The sequence below is a fragment of the Ixodes scapularis genome, unplaced genomic scaffold (assembly GCF_016920785.2).
Source record: "Ixodes scapularis isolate PalLabHiFi unplaced genomic scaffold, ASM1692078v2 PGA_scaffold7__128_contigs__length_106722199, whole genome shotgun sequence".
Classification (NCBI taxonomy): Eukaryota; Metazoa; Arthropoda; class Arachnida; order Ixodida; family Ixodidae; genus Ixodes; species Ixodes scapularis.
The window spans coordinates 27,652,769-27,674,689 of NW_024609882.1; the positions used below are offsets into that span (position 1 = coordinate 27,652,769).

At 46.1% G+C, this 21,921-nt stretch overlaps 1 protein-coding gene across 1 annotated transcript in view; it reads right to left on the bottom strand.

Annotated features, from left to right (window-relative positions):
- Positions 1-9,634: 9,634 nt before the first annotated feature.
- The window catches only part of LOC8024753 (histone-lysine N-methyltransferase SETDB1-B), a gene marked incomplete at its 5' end in the record, with an annotated part of 76,043 nt that continues 63,756 nt past the window's right edge, over positions 9,635-21,921 (bottom strand). The window contains 5 exons of the mRNA XM_029973644.4: positions 9,635-10,547; positions 11,145-11,233; positions 14,664-14,827; positions 18,295-18,375; positions 18,514-18,710. Coding sequence (XP_029829504.4) covers positions 10,430-10,547; positions 11,145-11,233; positions 14,664-14,827; positions 18,295-18,375; positions 18,514-18,710 — 649 coding nt within the window. The remainder of the gene's footprint in view (positions 10,548-11,144; positions 11,234-14,663; positions 14,828-18,294; positions 18,376-18,513; positions 18,711-21,921) is intronic.

Consider the following 21,921-nt stretch of genomic DNA (forward strand, 5'->3'; position numbering starts at 1 on the left):
TGGTCGTCTTCACTGTTAAGCAGGACAAAATTTGAGCGAAGAGATCAGGAGGCAAGGGTGCAGATATCAATCTATGTCGCAACTTAAACCTTGGGGTTTTGACGGCACCACTGGCAACGAACCAGCATTGCAGGTTCCGCTGGCAAGGGACGAGCCCCCTGCGAGACTGGAAGAATAGACTATCTGCCAAAATCCCAAAAGGCAGCATGCAAAGCAGACAATAAATTATGGGAATGTCCTGTATGCTGTTCCTTGCCCCTCAGAATTTACCATGTGACACTGAAGAGAGCAAGAAAGAAAAAGGTTAGCACAATTGCTCACCTGCCCTTGCCTTCATCGTCTAGTACATTCGGCTCTGTACAACCAGCTCCCAGCATTCCTTTTAGAGCCGCAGATTGCGCTACATGCTTTACCACAGGTCTGTTGAATCCAATGTTGCTACCTTTGGAGGTAACATTGAAACATTGGTTTGTATGCTGCCTGTGCGACATATATTTACAACGACGACTGTTTGGTGAAGAAAGTTTTTTTAAAAAGCACATAACGTGGCACTGTGGACAGAGAATGCTGCTCGTTACCAGAAGGATTTGAAAGTAGAGATCATAGATTCACAGGACCTGGAAATGAAAGACGGTATGTAGACAGGCAGATGATGGGGAGAGAAGAACGCCGGAATCACGGAGATGTTACAGGTGCCAAGAACAGCATACTGCTGCCTCCTGCAGGTTTTCAATGTGCAGCATAATTTTTGCTACAAAACGAAATGCATAGAAACAACTTGCTTTGCAGAAACACGAATCGAGCGACATTCGTGCTACACCTTATCTGATTGATGAAGAAAGAATATCCGATTCTGACAACAAATTCCCTGGAACTTTGGTAGGTTAATGCGAGCTTAGTGCAAGCACCAAACGCGTCGCCCAAATTCATTGTCTCCTTCATGATTGAAGGTCAAGCCATGGAATTCAAAGTAGACTTGCGGAATGGCCTGTACGCTCTGGTATGTATGTGCCTCGTGGCAAAAAAAGTGTTGAGCACTCTCCTCTCTGCAAGGTCACATTATCAAAAACAGGTTTCCCAAACACAGTATTTTTGCAATTCCAAGTGCAGGTGCAACCCTATTCTGCTGCCTAATGGCAGAGTAACAAGATTCTGGAGACAAAGCACACTGTCCTCGGCCAAGGCTTTTTTGCTCATTGGGGCAATTATCTTACTGTTCCTGAAAAAATTGTCCCACCTGGCGAAAATCGCTGTGGCCCATTGAGAACCGGCTCATGGCCACTGATACGATGGACGTTGACGATGCGTTGTGGCGAAATGTGAACTTTAGAGTGGGGTTGGAGCCAAGACCGTTGGACGTTTGCTCAACCTTCATTGGCTGTCAAACATTCCCCTACACTCCTGGGGACTAAGGAAAAAGGAGACCCCTTAAAAAGGTGGAGCGAGCTAGACTGACGATTGCCATCGGAATGCTTTTCTCACTAGTTTAATTACGTAAATATGCAGTGTTTATTCGAGAGGGACCTGGTGCATGTCGTTTCCACTCGATTCCAGTCCTGTGCGGGCCCAAGCTGCCAGGGACACTGCTGTGTCGCGACACTTCGTAGGGAACACCTGCATGCCAATACAAAATCACAGCCCGTTTATTTATTTGTACATTTACCCTTAAAGGGATTGTCCGGTCGAAACCGGAAGTACTTAAGTTCTTGTGCTCGTTACGTCGAGGAAGCCTTCATATAGACAAACATCATTTTTATTTTGATATATGATCTCCGGTTATTAATTAAACCTTTCATGATCCTATGTACGAAACTGCACCCCGAATTTCGCCAGTGTCAATGGCTGACATCCGTAGGTGCTGCGTGACGTCAAAAAACGCAAAGGTTTGTCGGATGGTCGGGATAACAAGCGTTGGTCGATGGATGTCTTGTATTTTGTTTCAAATTATATAGTCTCCTAGGCAGTACCCTACTGAAATACGGTTCTTTTAATGGAGTTCCCAAGCACGTGCAAAAAAAGTCACGCCTTTTAGCAGGATATTACTCGCAGACAGCCATAAGCTTCGAGCAAACGTATGCTGTTTCGCGCAAACACAACCGCAACGGACGCCGATCGAACTAGGGGCGCTTGCAAAGCAAAGGATGCAGATTTCGCTTCTGAAGCGGCAATTATTTACACGGAGCGGAATCTGGGTACACATTTCGGCGAATCCACTGGATCGGTGATGAGGCTGCGGGTCATTCCCTCAGAGGCGACGTCCGTGGGTCGAAGGCAAACGGCAAACCGTTCAAATGCATGTCGTCACTTGACTTGGACGAGTTTGGTGAATCGTAGCTACGCTCCATTTTCACACGCGGGTCAAACAGATATTGGGCTGCACGCATGCTGAATACAACTTCTGGTATCCTTTCGAGATGGCCAAGCTGTTGGTTTCGGTTTCGCTGCATAATCAAGGTCTGTTCGATTCGGCCAGGAAGTTCTGAACTATAGTCGGTTAGAAGTCAAGAAGGTAGCGGCAAATGCCCCTCAAAGGGAATCTTTGCATTTCGACGATAGGTTCGCGGCATCAGGATCATTTGGCGTCGGGGGAGTCACTGGCGGCAGCACGCGGTCGGTATACCGGTCACCTCGAAGACGAAGGCCTGGCGATAGCGTCTTGGCCAAGACAATTATCGATTGTAACTTTGGAGTCAAGTTGAAGCGAGAATCGGCAAAAAAGAATGCCGATTCTCGGTGTTTTTCCCAGGCCCGTTAGTGGGCGTCCACAGATACCAGCGGACAAAGCATGCAGTATTATGCTCAGCTACGGCGACATGCGAGTGCCAACGCACTAAATCCAAGACCCCTGCAATGTATCGGAGTCGTCAATATGCATCCAAGAGCAACTGAAGGCGGAGACCATCAAGAAGGCAATACCTTTCCCGTGTCTGTAAGTAAGAATATCAACACTGTGGATCCCCGCATAGTATCAAAATGAAACAATTTATGTGAGCCAATATTTCAACACTCACCACGGGGAGCCAAATCTACGCGAGCAGGTGCCTAAAACGCTTTTATAATGTTTGTTAAAACAGAAGTTCGGGCGAGTTGGTAGTTCATGACGCACGAGGACACAGCGCACCCGTAACAAACACTAGGACAACGTTCACAGTCACACCAAAAGAAAGGGACACTTACACAGCGCTGACTTCAACTCTTTGTATATTCCCGCCTTTTCTCTTCTTTCACGTCTAATGCATAACCTAGGCCTCATCTTTTTCTTTCTTTGCTAAAGGTTAACTGTAAAAGTTTTGAGCCAGAAATTGAAAATTAAAAATTAAATGAAAAATTAAATGAAAATTAAAATTGAAATTACTGTAGATCAATGATGCAAAGCTAAGTAATCCAGCTCTTTTTGTGACAGCGCTATAGATGGATTACTAATACACCTGCCGTTTTGCCTGGCAATGTTCTCCGCTTCTATTATTTCCCTTGTAAGCTGGTCTCGGCAACAACGAGACAAAAATGCTCGCTTTGTGTTTTGTGACGTCAGAGCTTCAATGTTGCCAACGAAAGCAGCGTTTATGCTAGAATGAGATTGGAGCAGTATAGACGCTTTCAGGCAGCTGTGAATGGGCGCCGCCATAACCGACCTTCAGTTTTTGTTCCCACTTATTCCGTTCGCTTCACTCCATCATTACCACAGCAGGACAGGTGATTGCCGTTTTAAGTATTGCCACGTCCTTATCCCCAGCATAGGCCTTTGTGGAGACTCGTCAACGCCCGCTTCAGTAACTCGGCATCTCGGTAAGACAGGAAAAGGTCGGCTATGGCGGCTCAATCTGGCGCGCGCTGAAAGCGTCTATAAATTCAATTACTCACGCAGAGGGGCATATAAAAATCGGATATTGCACGTACAATGCTTCTCGAGGCAATAACAATGATATTCAACTATTTTCTCGAATACAAAATTTGACCGGACAATCCCTTTAAAGGCCCTATCAAGGGCAATACATAAAAGGGTGGAGGGGGAGCTGCATGGTTTAAATTGTATGTCTCTCTTCAGTTCGTCATCTTAGCTTGTGGCACTATTGCCTTTGCAGCCCAACTCAGGGCCATTTGAACGGCCTTTTCCAGTGTGAGCGGACGTCTCAAGTCCAACGATTTTGGGAATCGTCGGTTTGAGAGGTTTGGATAGAGAAAGTGTGTGCACAACAGAAGTGCGGGAGCACGAACCTCTCTCGAAAGCCTGTCGTGGTTACTCGCAACTCCGTGGGACGCAAACATGCTTTTCGTTCTAGAAACCCTGGAACCATGATTTCAAGGAAGGTGGGTTGGGCACTGGCAAGCCACAACACCATTCATTTCACCTTTCGTACGACAGGGTAGTCGTGACATCTCTGCCGAGCTGTGCTGCTCAGAACCCGCCATAGAACCCCCGCACGTTCTAGCCCTGGACGTCAATGCATCGGGGGTGGCAGCCGTCCACTTTTGCTGGGCCACCACCTGGAGCCACTGCCTTCAACGAAGCGAGCGAGCGCACCATCAACCGCCGGGGCTTTACCATCCAGAACGTCCATTGAACAGCCTACCGAAGGTCACCTTGGCTCGCTTGCCTACTGGCCTGAACCGCCGCCGAACCTCCAAGACTCGCGCGGCGGATCAGAAGAGCACGTCGTCCTGAACACCATCAAATCGCCAAGGCTTTCCCAGCCGCACGGTGAAGCCTCCGGACAGCACCCTTTGCCCAGGCACTTCTTACAGCTGGTAGAAGTGTCTTGGCAAAAACCCAACCTTCAAGCAACGGTGCTTGCGATGTTGAGAAGACCGCGTCGTCCCCCCCTTGTATATATCATCTCATAATCATCATCACTAGACGTGGCACCGCGGGCCTCCATGGTACGGGCTGTCGCCTTTCCGCGGTGCCACGGCTCTCCTGAGCCAATAAAGATTACGATTACGATTGAATGACCTGCACAGCTAGTGTTTCCCCCGGCACCTCACCCTTTGGCAGCACCAGCGAAGCGCCCAAAGACAAGCGAGCATCGGGGGAATCGCTATCGAGGTGCCGTAGAAAAAAGCACTCGCCCACCATCGCCGACAGTAGCCATGCAGCAAGTAAAACCACAGTCGCTTGCGGTTCGCTCTTGTTCTTCAAGACAAAAGGGCTGTAGCTTGAGTGCATACAGCAAAAGCTCGAATTGCAAAACCCAGAGATTCTGGGCTCAATCCCCCACCCGCTCCTGTTATAATTTGGATGAGCATCGTACCAGCGTGCAGTCGTATACATCACTATTGTGCGAGGCAGATCGAAGAAACTTTAGCAGACTGGAGTCGCGCCGTGTGAATGTCTAGCATCCGATTCGCTTGTTTGCGAAACAAGAGGAACTTGCGTTCTGCGTTTCTTTGGTTCCTAATCTTCTTTTGTCTTAAATCTATTTAAATTAACTCATTATCACGCTTGTACTGCCACGCTTGCCTTGACAACAAAGTAGTGATGCAAGAGACATTTATATAACAGGTGCCCCCTCACTCTCGAGGCACCTGCAACCAGCGAGCACAGGCGATAGCAGCGCCGCCCTACGGGACCTGACCCACTCTGGCCGCGCATGTGCCGAGCTCTGAATTTTCGGCAGAGACTGCGTATGCTCAAGAGTTCATGCTTCCAAAAGCCGCACAAACTGGCAGAAGTGCAGCGGTGTTGGTTTCCGGCGCTTCTTCTTGGTTGTAATTGGAATACAGTAAAACCTCGTTATAACAAAGTTGAAGGAGCGATTGTAATTATTTCGTTATAACCATTAGTTTGTTATAGCCAATGTCCATTTCTTCCCTATTAGCAAGCAAGGGGAATTATGATTGCTTTGTTATATCCATTAGTTTGTTATATCCCATTTTGTTATAACGAGGTTTTACTGTATAAAGTTTGCAATTATGGCTGCTGAAAAGTAATTGAACTACAATTACTTTTGGTCAAAACTAACGAACTACAACTGCAAATTGCTCGGAAAATAATTAAGCTAGCAATGTAAATACGGTATCGTAACTACCCCAAGTATGTATGCTGCTAAAGCATGAAATTCAAAATTTCCCCCATTATGCTCAATATTGAATAGACCATTCGTTATACTAAATAGACGTTCAGTCCTAGCGACTCTATACACCTCTGGAAGGTCTCCCAGAATTAACAATCAATTCGGAGTCGAGCCATACTGTCCAAAACTTGTTTTTAAGTACTCCTTTCTGCTCAAGATAATTGATGAGGGGAGTAGTTTGGATGTGCACCTTTTTGTTACTATCAAAAATTTGGAGACGTTTGAAAAAGTTTTGCTTGATTAGCATTCAAGTGCATCCTTGTTCACTTGAAATGGTGTCGTGGGACAGTTTTGTGTATGCTCATGTCTCCGGGAGATCGTCCGAAGGATGATTGTATTTGTGGTTGTTGGCTGCTGTACAGTTCTTGTTCTTTCTTCGGATTCGGCGGATTCCTCTAAGCACCGCGCCACGTTTTCTTATAGCACATGGTGCTCCGGCGGTGACATCGTGCTCCCCCACTGCGCAGGTACGACGAACTCCACCAGCTCCACGCCTTCGGTGATGGCGCATCTGCGTTGCTGCGCTTTTCTTTGCGTATTTTTATGAGGCGTATCCGCCTTGACCTTGAGCACCCCGCCGACTTCCGTGACGAAGCATCTGATATGACGCATCGCAGCCAATGGGAGCCATTTTAACTGCCGTTTATTTAGATGCCTGGTTTTCGTGGTCACAGCCAATGTCGGCTGTGCTCCATGGGACAGCTAATGCTTTCGCATGTAGAACTGGGGGATAGGCACTCCTTAGGTCAACAATATGTAGTGGTATGTCCCATGTGTATTTTCCAAATGTTACAAAGTCAAGGGGTGGGCGCTTATTGTGGGACGAACGGATGCTCGGTATTTTATGGTAGGTATACATGCTGCACATGCTCGCCTTCTATGAATAGAAGATGCAAACTAAATACCCAAAATAAGGCATTTGTGGGACGCACATGTGAAGTGCCACTTGTTTTAGTCATTTTTGCTTTCGAACAGTCGCTGCTGTAGACGCCAGCACAGAGCAGTGCATTTACCTACTTTCCCAGCCTTCCCTTTGAGGCTTGGGTAATGTGGCAAAAGGTCTACTGAAAAATCTTCATATCTGCCGATTCCTTTTTTTTTTTTTTAGTAATTTTTTTAATATAAAGCACCTGCTCTTTATATAATAGTTTATCAATTTTTTTTACATTTCAGAAGCTCATACCTGCGGTTCCTATGAATGCGTTCTAACCCAATGTCGGTTTTAGCTTTAGCTAAAGTGCCAATTTTTTTTGTTACCTGTATAGTACTCCGTTCACCCCCAAGCTGAGACTGCAGTGGAAGCTACGTCCTCGTTGGAGCAGTCCTACGCCTCTTCTTCGCCACATCATCACGCTCTTGGCCATACCCAGGCGCAGAGAGCCAGGTCATGAGCGACATAAGAGAGTGGCGGCTGATTGGTCTGGCAGGCACCTAGCTCCAGTACAGTCTCGGCTTAAAGGGATACTACAACGAAATTTCGGCGCTCATTTTTTGGTCTATATGTGTTCAAAAGAGCAGTATCACATGGAACATACCAATGTCTTGTTAAAAAAGTCACGAAAAGGAATTTTAAAACGAATTAAACGATTAGCAAAGAGCACCTGGTGGATGTCGCTAACGCCTCGTTTGTAATGCTCGTCTGGGAACCTTGACAGCTAGTGACGGAGGTTGTCTCGTCTCCAGCCACGACGAGAGAAGGGGGGAAGGAGGAACTCCCCTCTTCCCAAGAATCCCTTTTGTGTGTCGCAGAAGTCGCTATTGTCCCCCTAGAAGATTATAGAAGATTAACCCGTCACTCAAAATTCGTACAAAAGCAGCCGCTTCGGTGGCTGGAACGACTAGGCCATCCTCTCGACGTCCGCCTCGCCGTAGCTTTGCTCGTCTTGAGACGACCTACGTCACGATTGCGTTGGATGTCACGTGGTCTCCGGTGGGCCTTCTCCGAGCACTTGCCAGAGTGGGCCGTTTATAAGGAAAATTACAGCCACCAGGCTCAAAATACAAACGTGCGATTGTCTTTTACGGATACTGTGGATCACATTCAACCCATTTTTGAACACGACGGGAATATTTCAAATTTCGTTGAAGTATCCCTTTAAGGGTGAAAGGAGCGTAGTCCAAAGGCATCATCCAAATGCTGGTGGCTTCTCAATTCCAAAATGCTATCTCCTTTTCCCAGATTCATTCTAGTTAAGTAAAAAAGTTGATAATTAGATTGATGCCAAAAAGTAAAAAAATTGGTAATAGATTGATGCCGAAACCTCCATGATTTCTGTTTGCTTGGTTTCTTTCCCATTTTCTCCCTTTTTCTCCCCACCATCCAAATGCGATGTCGGGGGTGGGAAGCTTGCGGGACACTTGCATGATTTGTGACACGGTCTCTAGCTCCGAGGGATAGGAAAGGGGATTGTTAAAACCATTTGAGTTATAATACAAGCCCCCTTCTGGATTCCGGGAACATTGCTGTCAGACGTACACACTTCACTGCTTGTTCTGTGTAGAGAAATGTGTAAAACGGGCAGGAGTGTTGAACTGTGCTGTTGGCGTTCTTTGAACCAGTATGCAATCCAACGTACAGAGGTTTTACACTTTATTTCCTGCCGAGTTTGTTGAAACTAAAGAACAGAATTGAAGCTATGAGCATACTTCCTGAATGGTACATAAGGTGTTAAATGTTTAAAAGCGTTGGGGATCACTAGTGTTTGTATGTGATTGAGGCTAAATAGGCATAGAATGTAGTACAGTTGCTGACCAACTTTTTGGGCTTCGCAGGGACCTAAAAATGTATGAATAATAGAGCAGTCCAAAAAATCAGCAGATTAAAAAACTTGACTTCATTAAGTCTAAGCAGGCTTAAAAAAATCTGTCAATAGTGCCTTATTTCAAGTTACGTCTCCGCTTGCGTTTGGCCACTTTCTACTAGCTTGAGAATCGCTGCCTTTTTTCTTAGTGTTATGGTCAAGTACCTTCCGCACTTCTTAGCAACATTTCGCAGTGGCAGAAGAACAAATGGGGCCATGACGTCCAAGCCAGCGTAGTCTACAAACATAATTCACCAAGACGAGGTGAAAGTCGTAAGTTCACGACTGCAGCAGAATGGCAAAGGAATAAAGCAAAATGGTGACAATGATAATGATAATGATGCACAGCTAGAGAAAAAAAAGCATTTAGCAGTATGATTTAACAATACTCTAGTAGCGATGCCAAACTAAGCCAATTCATGTGCAGCCAACGTAGAACCTAAATAGTGACTTCTCAGTGGTGTTTCCCGCTGATCACTTGCGACAATTTTGTCCGAAAAATGTAACTTTTGGACTTCAAGTTGTCCGAAATATTGGTTGTGTATATATGTTTATCAGGTGGGTCATGGCTCTTCCTTTAGTTCCGAAATATTGAACAAGTCCGAATTATCGGAGTCCGAAAAATCGGTCAGCAACTTATCTGGTATGAAGCTGTTTGCCTTGGAGCAGCGCTTTCACTCGCATCCGGAATTCTATAACACCTACTTTGTGCAGTCCACTGAAGTGCCCTTTTCAAAGAAATAAATAGATAAGGTTAGAAAATCTAAGCAAACATCCTTTATTTACATCCACACTTGCTCCCAGGTGAGATTCACTGTGCTCATAAAACTCCCAAGTAAAAAAAAAATGTAAATACAGTGACGACCAACCACAGAGAAACAGACAAGCTGCCTGCTTATGCACTCACTCGGATCACTGCAAGATACAACATACACTCGCAAAAAAAACGCCTTCAAGCTCGTTTTTGGGCGGCGGTGGTCGTAATCACAATAGGTACATGTATACTTTGTACAAAACCCAAAAATAAGTGGACATCACTGCCCAGACAAAGTGGGTAGAGCGCTATTCAATCTGGCACCGTCCACACAAAGGACTCGGCCCCAGTGGACATGGACAGCCGTCTAAAGTGAACAGCATGCCCGCCTTACCCGCCCCACTGAGCATAGCTGTGATTCCGAAGTGGGTAACACTGACCGGCACTGTGTAGCACTGTCCACTCAAAATGACCAACACTGGACAGCATCTTCCACCCAGTGTGTAGCACTGTCTGCTCCATGTCATCAACACCGGACATCAGTTTCCACCTGGAGTCTGAAGCACTCGGCTAACACTGGGCAGCAGTTTCCACTCGGAGTCTGTGTGAAGCACTGTCCGCTCAAAGCGGCCAACACTGGGCAGCAGTTTCCACTTAAAGTCTGTGTGAAGCACTGTCTGCTCGAGGCGGCCAACACTGGGCAGCAGCTTCCACTTGAAGTCCGTGTGTAGCACTGTCCACTCAATTTGTAGGCAGCACAGGGTGGCATGTCCACTGTTCAATGGCAGGCAACAGAGGAAGTCCTAAATGAGGCGGCCCCTGCACTCCTCGGCACCGCACTGGCAGTACATGACCCGTTCCGGCACACTTCCCACGTCGTAGTTGTAATCCCACGTTAGCTCCATGCCGGCGCGGATGTACCTGCGAGGTGCGGGAAAACTCGTTACATGCTTGATTGGCATCAGTACACGGATGCTGGTGTTTTTTTCTTTAAATCTTGTGCCTTCATTATGCTCTCTCTTCTCCATACACTTAACAGGCTGCACGCAACGACCCGAAACCCAGGAATCGCTCAAACGAAAATAAAGTGCATTTTTTATGCATTTGCTTTTCTACCCCATCGCAGAATAAAGTGACTTTGGTAACTCTAATGATGGTCGTGCATAATTATAAAGATTTGCAACTCAGAAAAAGGGACAGGCAAACAGAGTGCCAACTAAAATGTCAAAAATCAATAGCAGCTCCAGGATGAAATTGCTGTCTGTAAAGTACTTCACTCCGTTTCAAGTTTTCACTTGAAACGGAGTGAAGTGAAAAGTTGTAAAGTTTATTTTGAGAGTTAGTGTATATTTCAACTACCTCACAAGCCTACATTATTGACAGGTACGACAAAAATGGTGAGTAAACAAAAATAATCTTCAGAATAAACAGTTAATCAACATCTGAGCGATAAGCCTGATGAAACCTGGTGTTCCGACTCCTTTGTTTCGTGATGACGCAGCAGGGAAACTCACTCACCTAGATGCAAAAAAGGCCACCCACGGAAACCGCAAGTCATGGCTGTCCACAAACACGTTTTGCACGTACACGTTGGGGCAGCAGCTATGCTGCAGGTGCAAAACGGGAAAGCAGAGTTTGCAAGATGAGGGTGAAATTCACAAATGGGGAAACAAAAAATGCCCGGTTGCCACGTTCCCTCAAAGAATTGTAATGCTCCTGTACCATTTTTGAACGATGCAAGCACCCCTCGATGGCAAGACTAATTGTGTGGCTGCAAACGGACTATACAACCAGCAAGTTGACCAAAATGCGTCTCTTCATGCACGAGGGAGAAGGCATGGAAAAAGTGAGAGGAATTGATCATAATTACGAACCAGCAGTTCGTAATTATGATCAATCCCTCTCACTTTTTCCATTTCCACTGCGTAATTTGAGCGGCGGACAGTCGCTCAAAAACCCAGACACAAAAAAATACACTCACTCAGCACTGTGTGAGTGTATGTATTTTTTTGTGTGTTTGAATTTTTGAGGGACTGTCCACCTGTGAGCTGGTTCGTAATTATGCCTTACCGACTCTCCCAATCAGCAGTATTAACAGGATTGATCATGTGTGCAATCAAGCCCCACCCCCAGCAGACTGCATTATTTTTGGTGGATAATTTAGTTAATGTCTCGCCCACAAGATCTTTGTTTACTGTGGTGCCTCCGGTAAATGTTGGTCAACAAAAACGGTGTGCCTTTCGAAGTATTTAATCTTCCTTTCCTCAAAGGCACAGTCTTCGTTCACAAAAAAACAATGGTTTTCCAACAGTCGCAGAAAAGGCAAGGGAACCGCTGCGACGACTAGCAGACGACGCCATGCGTACAAGCACTGCACCCTCCAATTGCAGCTTGGCACTGTCACCGCTTAGTCTTCTTACGAGGAGCAGACAAACTCGCCGTGCGTAATGCTGACACAATCAGAAATGCAGCTGCAGTCAACCATCTCCAACAAGCCAAAACCTCACCCTAATGTTTTTAGTTAGGCTAATTCTTCCAGTGATGAAAATAAAGATCAACATTAAAATGCCAACTTTGACACAGCAGACTTAAAGGAGCTGAACACCAATTTCAAGACTGCTAAAATAATTGTGGAAGTTGATGCCTGACACTTCTGAAGTGAACTACAGAAAACGGGTTTTGCCTGGTTTTTATTTTTACAAACCAGCGAAAACTAGGATACTAGGGTATCCTAGTTTTTTAAAATAAAAACTAGGATACCCTAGTTTTTATTTTTAAAAAAATAAAAAAGATCCAGGTTTTTGCCACCTCTCGACTCATTCATCGTCATCCGGATCATGTGCGCAGTGACGTCGATGGGGAAGGCGCGGGGTTCCGGTAAAGTTTTCTCTAGAGCCATCAGTGAGCAGCGAGAAGTCATCCGCTCGCGACCGCGTGACCACGTGCTGGCGGACGCAGCGCAAACAATATGGTGAAAGGAGGAAAGTCTCATCCGGGTCTGGCCATACCCGTCCGGCTCTGTCCCCCTCCCCCTCCAACTTGTGGCGGCTGTTCGCAGTAGCAGATAGAACTGACGGTTTTGTGGACCTAGGAGAGATGGCGCCACTAAAACTGTGTAATAAAAGTTTTGTCGATGATACCAGGTTTTTGACACATTTATATTTGTGTTGGAATGACAAGATTTATAGAAAAATTACCTTTTATCGAGCAGGTATTCGCACAACTTGCTATCTTGCTACAAGACCCCCCATTGACATCACGCCGCGTGTTTCTCATTGCTGCCGCTCGCAGCTGCAGGTCGGGGAATATTATAATTTTTGCCTCGCGATTACACAAATCGCAACATTTCGAAGGAAGGAGGTGTGTTTTCTGTCCTTTGTGACAAGATGAACAATGTGAAAAGTAGAAGATGCCAATTCTTTCAACGTTAAAATCGTTGCACAGCTCCTTTAAGAACTCTCCAAGCAAGACATTTTTACACCACCAAGCAGTGGCGTAAACAAGGGACGGGGGACGGGGGGGGGGGGGGGTAACCCCCCTCCCCCCCAAAATCATTGTGTTTGTTTGTTGTTCTTAAAAGGAAGACAAATATTGAATGACTACCGAATTGTTCCAGCCCACCGGGGGTTGGGGACGTCCATACCCGTGAATTGTACAGTATATGTACTACTACACCAGGGGTGGAACTCATGAAATGTACTTGGGAGCAGCCACGGGAGCAGCTGAAACAGCTGTTTTGGAGCAGGTTGGGAGCAGCTAAAACGATGTTCTGGAGCAGGCTAGGAGCAGCTCAGATCAGTTTTCATTGCACTTCAGCTTGTGTTTTAGACAAGCACGGGAGCAATTTCAGTTGTGCTTAGCAGCACAAAAGAACAACACAGATGGTGGTTAGGGACCTATGTAGGTGGGATAACAGTGTAACAGATGCGAAAACTTGAAACCTTGTGAGCCTTAATGAGAACCAAAAAGCAAGTACCATATGTTTCTGCAGATAGTGTCCTTGATATTTTCTGAGTGGCTTTCAGCTGCTCAAAATGCAAACCAGCACTGCTTATGGCACAACTCACACCTGTTCGAGATGGTAATTATATGTGCGAACCACGTGACGTGCGTGAGAAACGGACGTGCAGTTGCGCGGAGGAACAGGACAACAAATTCCGAGTTTATACTATTGTATAACTCAATATTGAAGCAGCAGACTACGATTAACGGAGTTATTGTGTTCTTAGCGATAAGCAGGAGCAAGGTTTGTCAAGCAAGATCTATCGCTCGCGTGAGAGCTGCTGGCCGGCAAGGTTTCGGATCGGACTGCGTTTCAGTTCTATCAAATCACGATTTATCTTGCAGGAATGCGGTTCCAACTTCTAAAGAAGAAGTACTAAAGGAATCGTTTGCTAATGTGTTTTCAACTGCCTGACGTCCGGAACCCGGGCCGCAGAGCCTCAGGTAATCTGACGCTTAACGGCTCTACCTCTTCTCGGCCGACTTGCTTAGCCGCTTATGGTTGAAGAAAAACAATCCAGTCGCAGGTGGTGTAGCACTTGGAATTGGAACCCCGAGTTTTTTCGCGCGCTTCCGACTCGGGAATTGGGATACAAAGGAAGAATAAACAGAACAAAGGATTGCAAGGCCGACCAAGCTAAACGCGCTCATTGTTGCCAATCGAGTCGATAAAAACCGAAACCAAGACAAAATGAAAAAAAAAAAATTGGGCGCACGTTCAGCGATTTGGAGCACAATGGCGCGATGTATTGGCTGTGGCGCAGTTTCCGCGAAATGGCGCAGGATGGCGCAGATAAATGCGTCTGGCGCAAAATGGCGCAAATGGCGCAGCCGTTCCACCCCTGCTACACGCAAAGATGGGAGAGACTCCCTTCCTCCCCTCTTCCCCTCCTCTCCTCCCTCCCAGTGTGAAAGAGCCTAAAAAAAGGCTTTTTCACACTGTGATGATAACTTTCCACACAAGAGACTAAATACTTGTACCACTGACACTATTACCGACAGGACGACGACAGTGACAGCACTCCCGCCACTTACATTGAGGTAGCGGCCAATGTTTCCACAGTTTTTGGCATCCATGATGTAGCAGTATTCCTCGTTGAAGAAGCTTCGAGTGGGCGGAAACCGCAGTCGTTTTCCGCCGATGCCGGGACTCTCGAGTGGCCCGGTCTTCACCTTGCCGTCACCTTTGCCTGCCTTATCTGCAAAGGCGACGTGGCTGCATTGGCTAGTGTTTGAACGGGGCACTGTGCGGAACACAAGTTTGTCTGCTTCTTTTGCAGGAATTGTGGTGACATCAGAATGCCCAGCTCCCATTGGCTTCCTTCGATGGAAGGATAGTGGGTAGATAGACCTCAAAGCAAGCTGCCTTGATGTCAACCCACTATCCTTCAGTCAGCCAATCGGAGCTCGGCGTTCTGACGTCGCCACAACCCCTGGAAAAAAAAGCAGACCAACTTGCACTCTGCATAGCTATGCTTGCAGTGCACAATTTGCCCAAAGAACCAACCAGCGCTATGCAAAAGCAAGCAGAAGGGCAGCAGCTTAGAACCTGTAAAAATGCACTTCCCTTCACTTATAGTTACCTGAATTGCTTTGACCATATATCTTTTGTGGACAGCTAGCGTTGGAGGAGACAGTCTCGAAAAATGCCACTGGCAGGTAGCGTTCCTGGCATCTAGAGCGTTGGATGCTGCGCAACTGATGTGAATGTGAATAGCAGTAGTAGCAAACCCTGCCTTCCCCTAGTGATGTGTAATTAGAATGAACCCCCCCAAAAAAAACGAACAAAAGATTTTAGCTATGCAGTAAACTGCCTACGTGTTCGCTTGCTTTCAGATGTCGCTGTCAAGTTTAAAAGAGACTTTTTTGATTCACACATTACATGCTGAATTCAGACCCATTGAGAATGTGTGCTGACAAACACCAAATTCGTAGAGAACACTGGAGCTGGTGAACTACCGATAGATAGGCCTCCTGCTCTGAAGCTTTGAACAAACTGTGGCGCCCTCATTTTGTGTAGTACAAGTTCACCTGATTGGGCCTCGCAATACTTATGGCATGTTGGCTGAGCTTTTTTCTTTGTGTGGTGCTGAAGAACGGAAAAACATCTTTGGACATCCAAAATCTGCTAGATTTAACGCCGCAAGACAATCAAAAGTGCCAGATTCATGCCACCCCTGCTAGGGTACGAGTCTCTTATCTCTAGGTGGTGACCAGGGTATTGAACCGTGAACCGAAAACTGGAAAAAAACATTATTTTTGCTCGAACCTGAGTTGAACCAGAACGAAATAATTTTTTTCGCTCCGGAGCGGAACCGATATGTTTTTCATGCGATTTTCGGTTCATACGCGAAGTCGGGTCGCATGAAAAGTGCGTGGCGAAAAACATAGTCATGGGCGTACCAACCAGGGGGAGGGGAGCAAGGCATGTGTTTTTCCCCCCCCCCCCCCCTGAAACAGCCGCCACTGGGCAGGGCAAACACTGGCCGGCGGCACCCAAGGGATTCCAAGGGCAATGCCCCCGGGCCTAAAGGGAGAGGGGGAGGTTCACCCCCAACTCAAAAACAAGTTGGTACGCCACTGAACACAATAATTTAAAAAATAAACCGAAAATGGAAAACAACAAAAAAAAAAAACTACTTATTTTCGTGCAAACCGGAGAAAGCCGTGCGCTTGTTAAGAAACTATGAGTCCAATATGTGTTATGTCCCTGGTCAGGAGGCTAGGATTGAAGAAACCAATGCTTGATTGTCCAACGCGGTGGATGTCCACGCTGCGTATGCTCACCAGGCTACTTGAACTAAGAGGCTTCATTGGAGAGTTGCTCTCAAAAGAAGAAAGTTACCAGGTCGACTGAAGACGTATGGGCAGGAGTCGAAATACTTGCAGTAGGTATCACTTCGCCCAGCAGACGTGGCGACGAACAGATTGCAGAAGGAACAGCTTACTATATGAGATTTCTACGGCGCATGGCTGAGATATTCCATGGACACTTCCAAGATATTGTCGCCGTTAGCAATGGTCCAGTCAATCAAAAAGAGGGAGCGACAACTTCTTGACACAGATGTCTTCTGTGCAGCAGTGTACATGAATCCCCCGCTACTGCCTTCTTTTCACCCTTTAGCAAAAGTACCGGGCCACATTTTATTTGACAAAGACTTGGAGGCGGATCACAGCTCTGCAATGCAAGCAAAATTCTACCTTGTCTTCTGAAACTGCGGCGGCTTCAGAAGCTCCGGAAGACGCCATGGAAGAGCTCCTCAAGGAAAAAGGGGTTGAGTCTGGCGTGCAGGTTCGAGGTACCAGTAGCCCACTTTCTATAACATGCCTCCTGGAAATGCTAGACAAGGAGCCGCGGCTTTCAAGGCACGCTAATGTGTTGCAGTTTTGGGAGGAGAGATGGCAGTGCCATCCAGAACTCTGCGCATTGGCGCAAGTAGCCCTGGGAGTGCCTGCGACCCAGGTCAGCGTGGAGCAAGGCTTTTCTGCACTGAGGTTCATTTTATCGTCTCGGAGGTGCCGTCTTTCTCCGGATATGCTTGACGACGTCCTGCTTCTTCGGTCAGTTGCCTGACATTGAACTGCGCTTTCACGCACGTCCCGAGGTGCCCGAGCACTAACTCGTTTGTTCCACACAGTAATCTGAGGCTTTGCTATTTAGATGTAACACTTTTATAAAATATGCATAGTCTTTTGCTGTCGTCAATTGTTTTTGTAGCATATGAGTACGAACCGGTTCGAACCTTTATTTTTTCACTCCAGAGTTGAACCAGAGCTGAACTGTTTTCCCTGGACCGGAACGAGAAACATTTTGGTTCGACACCCTGGTGGTGATGTCAAAACATCTAATGTTTCAATGCTTTTATTATTATTTTAAATTTTTTATTTCTACTTTGGAATGCATGAAACGGCGTCTCTGCTCTCATTCTTAGCGTCTTAGCTTTGACCTGTGCTTTGAAGGCATTAGAATTTTTGTTGTTTGTATGTATTTTCCTCATGATCTCGCATTCCGCACCAAAGCGGGCACGCTTCTACGGTACATGCGTGACAGTTTGAGATGCTCAAGTTTGCACTACCCAAAACAAGTTCTAACAAGTCCCTTGTCGCAGCAACCTCTGGGCAACGCAGAAGGCCTATTGTAAAAGTCCGCCGGAGCAGTAAAGGGGAAAAGACACTCAAAGACTTTTCTTTTCTATCAACTTTTATCTCTGCGAAATTAAAAAAATATACCTTGTTTGATATAAGTTTAAAAACAAGCAGCCCGAGGTTCAGTTCAGTTTTACGAAATTCGAAGTGCAATCTAAGAAAACCTAATTTCTGAAATCAGATCCGTATTATGTGCACTTACTCCTATCTAGTCCTTGATTCTTTTGTGGAGGTAGAATCCAGCTTAAATTTTTGTGCATAAGCTAACTGTTTTCTGCAACCCTATGCAACCAGTGTCCCCACCTCTACGCTGTTTCACCTTGAACAAAGCGGAAGATATGAGAGGGTGTCCCAGCTCGGGCGGGTCACAATGTGCATGCACACTCATGCTAAAAAGAGCTTTGGTCAAGGCAACATGTACATGCTTATAGCTTCGGGTTTGCTCACGTTTATAGTGCAACAAAGCATAACCACATAGAGGCAAGAACGAGCATCGACGCCACAAATGGAATCCACTAACCTGCCTCCTTCTTTGCTGTCTTCTTCACCTTAAGGGGCTTCTTTGGCTTCTCGGACATAGTGCTTGACTGACTGTCATCACCTGGAGGACACGCAAGTAGTCGAGTCAAAACCGGAACCGTGTTACAAGGCATTCCCAAACACTATCTTGAGTCATATCGATAATACCGCATCAGTTGCCTGAAAAATTTGATCAGATTCAAAAGAGGGGCCGTCATACCCGTCTGATCGGCCGACCGGCCATCCTGGCTCTTGGACTCCGAGGACTCGTCGTCTGTGACCTTCCTGGGGCTCTCCTCCAGCTTTGTCCCAAGCTTCCTTGGCTCCATTTTTGGCTTGTCCCTTGGCTTGTCCTTGGACTCATCTGTATCACCGTCCTCACTCTTCTCCTTCTTCTTCGGTGTCCGTTGACTCTTCCTACAAGTGGGCATCCCGCATCCGTTGCAGACTTTCAATCACTCTCTGACTCAGAATGCAGCTTGCGAAAATCATAATAATGAGAGGAAAGCACTAAACAGTTTGTTATCTCTCCATGGCACATTTCCCAGAGGTATACCCCAGGACCCCCAATCCTTAGCGATACTCTCCCCCTTTGACAGTAGAGTTCTTTTTGTCTTTTCCCGAAAGATGTTTCCCAGTGGTTGGGTTTTGTTTCCAAAGGAATAGTATAAAGAAAGAGTCGATGAAGAAGTGTTTTTCTTTCTTGCCTAGCGGGAGCACGTACAGTGCTTGCAAGCTGTTCAGGTTTAGAAGTATTGAATGGAAATATTGAAGGCAACAAGGTGCCACTCCTCTTCCGTTCGGTTTTATTTTGGCGCGTCCGCTTCTGCAACATTCCGGCGGTTTCAGATTCCAAACCAAAGGTAGTTTACGGAGCTTCTCCATCAGATGGTAAGCTTGCATCCTCTGAATTAAATTCTGAGAAGCGTTAAAAGTGGGAACCTAAAGACGCGGCGCTCCAGTCGCCACTATCGCCAGAGCGATAGATGTACGGAGCGACCATTTCGTGCTTATGCTCATAGCTCGCCAAAGATATAACAAGTGGCAACACATGCGGTTTCACGTTTGGGCGGTCATTTTCAAACATGTACTAATCGCAGCCATACAGTGAAACCTGTTTAGAACGAACCCACGTACAGCGAATTACTGTCGATATCGAACTCACGGAAAATTTAAATAAAAATGCAAGTAAAAAGTACTTTTTATAACGAACAACATATTGTCTATATCAAACTTTTTCCCCCTTGGAAGGCTTCCAAAAACGCACAAACAACCGACTTCTAGCCTGTCCCTTCACCCAAAAAAGAAGTAGGAAAGAAAGAAAATTTCAAAAGCTCAAGTTCCGAACAAAATTGAGCGAAGAGAAGCGATTCAGAAGGGGAGGTAAGCTCAAAAATACACTCTGCATGCACGCACAGAAAAAAAACAAAAAACTTTTCACCCCAAAGCGTTTCCCAACAAGAGAAGCGATTCAGAAGGGGAGATAAGCTAAAAGAACAAACTCTGCACACATGAAAAAAAAAAAAAAGCAACTTTTCTGCACGTTGTTACAAGGGGGAAGTGAAGAGATGAGAAAGAGATAGAAGCTCTCGCCTTAAAACGAATGCATCGTGAAAGTTCGTTGTAAATCGTTTTTGCTATATCGAATTGATCGTAACGTTTCCTGCTGTTCGTTATAAACGGGTTTGACTGTATCGCGTTGAAATCGTGTTTTTTTTTTTTTAACTGTCTGAAATGACCATGCGACACCCCTTGGCAGCATGAGCAACAAAATGTCACAATAGCTTTGTTAAAAGGTTGAACAGATACTCAACTTTATTTAATCTACAAATATTAAATTGGAAGAGATAAAAGCGGTGAGTTATTTATTAGCGTTTTCTTTTATCAATTGTATGACACTACATTGTGTAATTGCGGTAAACTATCGGTTTCATACACATAGGAGTTTTCTGTCGTTTGGTAATCATTGTAAATAGGCTGTTCGTCCCGCCGCGGCTCGCATTTGTCATGGAAGGCACTTGTGGAACCTCATTGTGGGTTAGAATTATAATAAAGCATAAAGTGAAGAAACCAGTGTGGATTAGAATTATAATAAAACATAAAGTCAAGCAAAACAAAATAATAATCGCAAGAGGATTCGAATCACTGATTTCTATGACAATTTTCTGGATTGCGCATCCCCGCTTGGTCGCTGCAGCGTGAGTGCGGCAACTGGAAGTTCCGTGAAAAAACAGTTAGGGCACAGGCGAGCTGGTGTAAGTTTACCATTTTTTAGACCACCTGAGACTGGGTGGAAAAAACACGACGACGTCTCTTGAGACGTCGTCGTGTTTCTTTCACCCAGTCTCAGGTGGTCTAAAAAATGGAAGTTCCGTATCGGCCATCTTTCAAGTACTGGAAGTCAACCTCTTAGACCGTTGTGGCGACTGGGCGGCCGCGTGCCGAAGACATGTTTTCCGCTTATTCGCCGTCATTTGCCGAAGTTTTTTTAAAACCATATGAAAACGGTCGTAATTGCCTTTGAGAAAGCGTGAAATTTTTTCGAAAGCGCAGCACCGGAGGAAAAAGGCACAACTCGTCAAACGCAAGTCTTGCAAGGTCATGAAAGCACATGCCTTGGCACGCTGATGTGCCGAGTGTCTGCCTTTGCACGCTTGCATCCTGTTGCATCAAGGGTGGCGCAGGGGAACGTATAGAACTGTTTATTACAAGATCGCGCGGAAGACGGACTGCGTCGTGCTACAAGATGGTGGGGCAAACAACAGTTCTGCACCTCTTTTTGCACGGGAAAAGTCCCCGAGAATACTAGCCCCCTGGTGGCCAAATACAACAGAGACCAATCAAGAATCGTTGCCGTGCAAATGATTCTGAAGGTGTGTCGTGCAACCAGGTATATGTGCCTCTAGAGCAGCGTTTCTTTTTACTCCAACGACCGTATTTGGAACATGCGGCACTCACAGGACAGAAACAAGCTTGATTCCGTGCCGACAGACCAGAGGGGGTACAGTGCGGCGGCGGCGGCAATCATTCTTTGCTGTCGAGATGTTTCTAGCAATCGATTCGAAAGCAGGGAACGGAAATCTATCTTTCTCGATCCCCCCAAACTCCCAGACATTTCCAACGCCCCTGGTCTGTAATCCACACTTAACAGCGTTGCTTTTATCTGCATTTCCATGCGACGTGAGTAGTTCAGATCCATTCGAGTAGATTTCGAGCATTGTTAATAGTGCATAATAGCAACTACTAATCAGTGCAGCTCACTGCAACAGCTGGACGATCCAGAAATCCACGACCGATATGTACGGTATGCGGCAAAGACGTCTACGCGCGACACACTTTCAAAACTTTCCCGAACGGAAGGCTCCAACAGCAGCGCGCCGCTGTTGGAGCGATATCCGACACTCTGGCTTCGCCCATAGAGTCCGGCCTATGTCGCCACCTTGCGCAGACAACGAAAATTCCCTATTAGTTACCTATCGTGAAGTATCTTTAGAACTCGAAGCGAAACGCTCCGGGAAATTGAAATTATCTTTTTTACGCTAGTAAATCAATCGGATGATCAAAAGAAAAGACACCAAATAGCTCTAAATTTTGAAAGGAAAAAAAAAAAAAAAATGTTTCACGACCT